This window comes from Oryzias latipes, chromosome 5, assembly GCF_053564925.1.
Source record: "Oryzias latipes strain Hd-rR chromosome 5, Olatipes_Hd-rR_3.1".
Classification (NCBI taxonomy): domain Eukaryota; kingdom Metazoa; phylum Chordata; class Actinopteri; order Beloniformes; family Adrianichthyidae; genus Oryzias; species Oryzias latipes.
The window spans coordinates 5,127,199-5,134,081 of NC_136241.1; the positions used below are offsets into that span (position 1 = coordinate 5,127,199).

The following is a 6,883-nucleotide window of genomic DNA, read 5'->3' on the forward strand; positions in this document are numbered from 1 at the left end:
ATGGTGCACGACAAATGAACTGACCTCTGCAGAAAGTTCCTCTGCGTTCACGTGGTGTTGGAAGATTCGTTAATTTTCCGACGTTCGTGCGTGTTTTCCCGAGTTGAAAAGCCATTTTTCTGATTATTCCAACCCCACGTGAACGCAGCATTTCTCTAAGTTTGCATTTTCCCTGATGGACATCAACCACAATCTCCATGGCAACAACAAGGTTTGGACAAATACAAATTTGTCTGGACCAGATCAAAGAATAAATGTTGTCATTTAAATTACATTAAAAGAATAATAATTTTCGCCTTTCGGCTTCTCCCATTAGGATTCGCCACAGCGAATCAGCTTCCACTGATCCGCACAGGTGGTTTTTTATGCCGAATGTTCCTGACACAAGCCTGTGTTTTCAAGGCAGTGCCAAGGGTCATATATATTTAATTCAATTTATTTATATAGCCCAATATTACAACAATAGTCGTCTCAATGGGCTTCATACCAGTAATTGTATGATAAACATGAAATCATAAAGATCACAAAGTCATAGAATTCAATAGATGATGACTAAACTAAACAGACTAAGCTAAACTGGGAATCCCTGCTCTTAGACTCTTATTCTCAGTAAGGAAAAACTCCAACGACAAAAAAACGGATTCCAGGAGGAAAAAAAAAGAAACCTCAAGGGTGTCCACATGAAGGAGGGATTCTCTCCCAGGACGGACAGACAACCCACCCTGGGACTCTCTATGTTCTGTTTATAATTTAACTTGTTTCCTCGGACAGTCCCTTTTTCTAAACTCAAAGTTGATTTTGCTTTGGTTTTACGTCAGATGCCCTTCCTGCGTCAACCCCCTGCATTTACCCCGACTTGGGACCAGCACTTGAAATTCTGCCTTCTTGTGGTTGCATTTTAGCAAATCTATCACAAAATTCCATCCATCCATCCATCCATCCGTCCATCCATCCAACCCAGTTAATCCCTTCTGAGGTCACTGGGCTGCTGGAGCCTATCCCAGCAACTGTAGGGCAAACGCGAGGTACATACTAGATGAGTTGCTAGTCTGTTCCTGGACCCATCTAAATATACATTATTTTAAAGGCAAAACAAGTTTTAGGTTTACTCTTTTAATCTAACGAAGGGAATAACACATTTTTAGACAAATATTGAGGGATACTGGTAGTTAACAATCATTTCTTGTTTGATTTTTTTTTTTACTTCCCAAAGCTGGAAAATTTTGTAAAAAGAAAAAAAAAGGTAATTAAAAAACAGTGGTTTGTTAAGGTTTCACAACAGCAGGAAAATAAATGGCTGATCAAAGCTGATCAAAGCTCTTCTTCTGCAGAAGTTTCCATCTACTTCCTGATTGGTGGAGCTGAGCGTGAGGTGAAAACAGTCTCTGCTCCTGACCTCGCTCCACTGAACACGGACGGAGCAGCTTTCCCCAGTTTTTCTGCAAAGAACAAGAATAATATATAAATAAATGTGTATATATATATATATATATATATATATATATATATATATATATATATATATATATATATATATATATATTCATTCTGTACATCATTTGAAGTTATGCACGGCAGCTCATTCTGCTTCTACAGCATGCATGGACAAATATATCTGTGCCCTGCTGGGTGATGGAGCACACTGTCTGACAGGAATCTCCTTTCATTATATGACATCTCTTCCCTTCTGTATATGGAGTGGAAACCTGAGGAACCCTCCCTGCTCGCGCTCTCGCTGCTATACTGTCATGTTAACCAGAAGCAGGCAGACAAAAGGCTGTTTCCTCTACTATCAACTCTAAATCCAGAGGGGAGTCACTCTTCTACTCTCATGACAACATGAGTGTGCTCTCACCACACTCCTCCATCACTTCTAAAGTCTTGCTCTTCACCGGCTCATTACAGCCCAGCTTTGCCTTCGCTTTGGTCAAGTCCTCTTCTCTCATTTCAGGGCGCTGCTTTTGTTCGTCATCCTGGCCAGGCTGGAATACAGAGAGAGTCCTCCACATCAGCAACAGTTAACTTCCAAGCTACACGAAAAATCCAAAAAATCTGTCTTACTTGAGACATGGTGAAGGGACGAAGATCCTCTGTTAACAGAAGTCCTGTTCTTACTGCCAGCTGTTCCTGTTTTGCTCCAAACACCCCCCCCCCACACACACACACATGTAAACACAATCTGGCAGCAATTTTCCACTGGAGAGAAAAGTTGGGTCTTTAGGATAACAAATGACGTAATGAGAGAGAAAGCTCCTCCCCTTTCTCGTCTCTCTGTTGCCCTCAGCGTGTGCTATTCTTCATTCAGGCACCATCAGAGCTGAACTGGATCCTAAAGCGTCATCAATAAAACATCTACACAACAACCCTCTGAACAACTCTATCAACGTTTTCTGATGAAAACAGAATTAAAGCATCTGAACATCTGTTGGTATCAGAATGCTCCCCACGCCATCCAGCTGCTTTTCAACAAATACGTCATCATTCAGGCCTTTGGGATCTCAGATTCACTGGTAGTTTATACAAAACAATGAAAAGATTCTTTAAAAATATAGCTCCACCAGAGTTAGAAAGACTTTGAACCTTCCCAAATTAATTTAACAGATTAATACAAATCCATCATCATCCTGAATTTCCACCTGCATCAAGTTTTAACAACTGACCAAAAAAACCTCCCGATTATGCTGGGTCAAAGGTTTGAAAATGGAAACATGATGTACTTTCAGCTACTCAAACTCCCAGACCAAGAATTTTTATTAAGATTTTTACTACGACATCATCTTTATATTTTGGCCAATCTGCAAGTTCCACCTTCAGACTTTGAGCTATTTTTACATCTATAATCAAATGAGAAATGACTATAAAATACAGTGGGGCAAAACAGTATTTAGTCAGCCACCAATTGTGCAAGTTCTTCCACTGAAAAATTCACAGGTTCACCTCATCTATGGGAGACAAAATGACAAAGAAATCCAGAAATCACATTGTCTGTTTTTTTGAAGAATTTATTTGTAACTTAGGGTGGAAAATAAGTATTTGGTCAATAACTTAAGTTCAACTCAATACTTTGTTATATACTCTTTGTTATCAATGACAGCAGTCAAATATTTTCTGCAGGAATAATAAGATGGCCAAAGGAAGAGATACAGACCACGGATGTTAAAACATGAAAGCTCCTCACCATGCATGGAGGGTTCCATCCCAAATCCAGCACCCTGAGACTGTATGCTAGCCGCAAGGAAGGAGGCCGAGGACTAGTGAGCGTAGAAGCCACCATCCAGGATGAAACATCCAAGATGCATGAGTACATCAAGATCCCAACTGACAGTGTTGAGCAAAGGTGAAAGCCCACAAAGTTCACAGTCTGTGTTCAGATGGTTTCCATTGTGCCCCTTTATGTCTCTTCTTTGGCAATAACCTATGCTTTTCATCAAGGAGCGCTTCTGATGCAGACAGTTCAAAGAATAGATTCACGATATCTCTCCTTACTGAAAGGACATTCCAGGTGACAACTTCCTTACTTCATACAAAATTATTCACCATTTTATTTTGAACAACAGCTTAAACATTTAAGAAAAACAAAAGATCCCCAGTAACAGAATATTTTCTGCAATATTAAAGAATGAACCAGATATTTGTAAACGTTTATGCCTTTTCATTTGACATTACACTCAAGTGCTTCCTATTTGGTATATTCCATCACTGTTAACGAGGAATGTTGCATTCAAAATACAAATAGAAACAGGAGGCACTTTTTAAAAAAAAATAGTTTTTGCTTCTCATCTCCATCGAAGTTTTAATGCGGCAGAAAATGTGGGAGATTTTTCTTTTTTGTACAAAAATATCCTCCACGAGAGCAACAGTCTGTTTTATTAAGTGGTTTTCTTCCTGTACTGTGACAACAGGTGAGTCCTGATGAAGTGTAACAGCTGTTTTTCACTCAGAGCCGTCGCAGCAAGCACAAGGAGCAAACACGCGCCTCCCACAGCAATGTGGAGCAGCCTGAGCCACCAGCCGCCGTCACAGCAGAGAGCAGCCTGAAACAAGAGAGTCACAAAGACATCACCATTAAAATCCAAAGAGAAGAACAAAGACATCCCCTTTTGTTCAAACCAAAGTCCTGTTTCAGCACCTCAGAAACGGCTGTGACGGCCGCACTGACAGCGAGGGCCAGCAGGAGCAGCGGTGAGGGCAGCAGGCCTCTCAGAGGTCTCCACTGACTGATCTGGAAGTAGCGATGGATGTAACGGAGGCTGTGGAGGATGCGGAGCCCCATGTTGAGGCAGTTTGCCAGAATGAAGCCGACTCCTCCGGCCCACCATGTCAGCATGTACGACAGTAGCAGAAAGGAGGCAGACAAAGCCAGCATCAGCAGGTTATACCTGCCGACAAAACAAAAGCATCAGTGGAGATAAAGACAGGACTCGTGGTGTTTGGCTCTGTCCTTTTTCTTACTTGTCAACCTCCTCTTTGCTCATGGTGGCAAACACAAAACACTCTGTGACACCGTTGACAGCCAGCAGCAGCACATAGCAACTGTAGCAGCGCAGCAAAACAGGACCTTTGGTAAAAAATGAACAGAAACAGGAAAAAAAGAAATAAACAAATAAAAAATCTCACCGTTTATATTCTTCCTGCATTTGGGCTGCATTCATACCTGAGCCACTACTCAGAAGAGAGCCACCGTAAATATCCAAAGCCAGGTGAGAGTAGCCGTAGCCAAAGACCGTGATGATCAGACCAATCACCACCACCAGTTTCAGCAAGCACTCCAAGACCTCCGCCGCTATGGAGGCGGCTTCCTGCAAACCAACCGCGCCGCAGGAAAAAAAATCAGCCACACGCTTGGCCATCGAAAAGCAGCTGGTGTCCACAACAAACCTGTTCTTGCCTTCGAACGTCACGTCCTCTGTCTAAAACGTTGGCAAAGAAGACGTAGAAGCTTTCCTCGATGGGTAGGAAGACGAAACGCGCCACCATCGAGCCCAAGTTGTTGACGATATCGTAAACACCCTGGTCCCCAAAGGTCAGGACATTGAAGAAGGTCATGATGTAACGCTCTCCCTCAGTCAAGATCTGCTTCAGGAAGGACTGCTTGAAGAAGCTCCACGTAAGCTGAGCCGCACTCCAGTCTATCAGCGGCTTTACCGCCAGCAAAAAGGAAGTTATTGTTATTTACTACGTACTTTGAAGGCACAAACAAAGAGAGGAGCATGTGTTCGATTGACAACCTCTCCATGGATCCTGCCTGGCAGTAAATCTGTGACCCGGTGCAGAGGGAAACTCTTCTTTGCTGCCTCTTCTGACCCCAAGAAGCGCTTGAAGTACGCTACGTAGCACAACAACAGGAATCCAGTGTACACCAGCTGAGAAAGATATACAAAGCATTTAAAATGGTGACAGGCACAAATTAGCAGAAGACCAGTCGTCTTACATGAGCCGCAGAGAAGATGTAGAGACCCCATTCCCGGGCAAACAGCACCAGCACCACCGTGACGCTGCACTTGGCGATCATGGCTAAGCTCTCAGCCACCACCTTCAGCCATACAAACATGTGAGCCTGAGCCAAGACCCAGAGGGGCTCCGCCAGGAGCTCCTGGACCCCCGAGAAGGCAAAAAGCACCACAGCGGCACCGTAGTAAGGGACGGCCCCCGGGTCAGGGACCTCCAGGAGCCACAGCCACACCGATCCAAGGAAGAGGGCCCATAATACACCAATGGGAACCCTACCAACAAACCAGAGTTAAGAACCAAACTGAACACAAAGCATCATGGTTCTGATGTCAGTCAGTGAGCTTACGTCAGCCATAAGAGGTTGATGGTTTGTCTCCAGTTCTGATTAGTCCCTGATTCCCCACTAAGACAGGCTCTGCGAAAAGCCTCTCTGGACAGGAATACTAGTGTGGAATAGAGCAGAGTGAGCCTGGAATACGAACACAGGGTCGGTCACCAATGAGATCAGGTTTATCTGGAGCTCTGCTTTGACTTCCTGACGGCGTCCTGACGTTTACCTGACGTTGACGACCCCGATCAGCTCTTTGGACACAAAGCGCAGCGTGAAGCCGTTCAGCAGGAAGGTGAGCACGCGGAACATCACCTGCAGCACACACACACACACAGATCTGTGACACACACACACAAACACACACCGACAGACAGACACACACACACACACACACACGCATTTACCTGTAGCAACACGTTACATGATGCCAGAGTGAAAGTGTTCCGCAGTTTATCCACTGAGTTCATTTCGGAATCTTTACTGACTTGAGTCCGCAGGGAAGCGGAGGAGAAACCGGAGTTTTTTCTACCGAGCAGACATCCTTATAAAAACACGGGGACTGCCTCTGGAACAGACAGAAGACACTGCTGACGGGCTTTACGACCACTTCCGCATACACTCGACGTCACGCGCTGACGTCAGCAACGCGCAAATCCCACTGGTGCCGCGGGAGGGCGTGGTTCTGTCATTCTAATGGCAGGTCCATTTGAACAGTGACAAATCAAGAAGTTAATTTAAATGAAGTGATATAAAACTATTTGCGTTTGGGGAAAAATAAGTGTTTGAACGTTCTTGCTGGAAAGACGTAGTTTATAGTCCATTCCGATCTTGTGCAGGTCTACAATCTTCCCCCATAAATTCATTAAAGGCTCTGTCAAGTCCTTCCCATGTTGAAAAGTCTGACTGATTCTGTGGACAGGTGTGTTTTACAGGTGAAAAGCTGTCCTCAATTCAGATGACAGTTTGATATGAAAAGTCTAACTGGTCTGTGAGAAGCAGAAACCAAAGTTACTAGGTAGCCAAATACTTATTTTTCCTCAAATAAATGCAAATATTTTTAAATAAATTCTTTAAAGTGGAGTTCTTGATTTTCTATATTGT

General features: G+C 43.6%; 1 protein-coding gene across 1 annotated transcript; it reads right to left on the minus strand.

Moving 5' to 3' along the window:
• Positions 1-2,981: 2,981 nt before the first annotated feature.
• Positions 2,982-6,723, minus strand: rft1 (RFT1 homolog). The gene is made up of 10 exons (XM_004068491.4): positions 6,187-6,723; positions 6,009-6,094; positions 5,798-5,920; positions 5,432-5,723; positions 5,229-5,363; positions 4,879-5,139; positions 4,655-4,799; positions 4,453-4,558; positions 4,130-4,379; positions 2,982-4,034 (listed from the first exon to the last, which is right to left on the minus strand). Exons 1-10 carry the CDS (start codon positions 6,247-6,249, stop codon positions 3,870-3,872), a joined length of 1,626 nt encoding a protein of 541 aa, XP_004068539.1. The 5' UTR covers positions 6,250-6,723; the 3' UTR covers positions 2,982-3,869.
• Positions 6,724-6,883: the final 160 nt, after the last annotated feature.

What these genes read in the sequence shown, in the direction of transcription:
- rft1 (XM_004068491.4), bottom strand. Translation starts at nt 6,249, where the DNA reads ATGAACTCAGTGGATAAACTGCGGAACACTTTCACTCTGGCATCATGT. An exon ending in CAGGCAGGATCCATGGAGAG is followed by an intron (nt 5,140 to 5,228) that starts GTTGTCAATCGA and finishes CTGGCGGTAAAG; the next exon opens with CCGCTGATAGACTGGAGTGC. An exon ending in AGCAAAGAGGAGGTTGACAA is followed by an intron (nt 4,380 to 4,452) that starts GTAAGAAAAAGG and finishes TTTTGTCGGCAG; the next exon opens with GTATAACCTGCTGATGCTGG.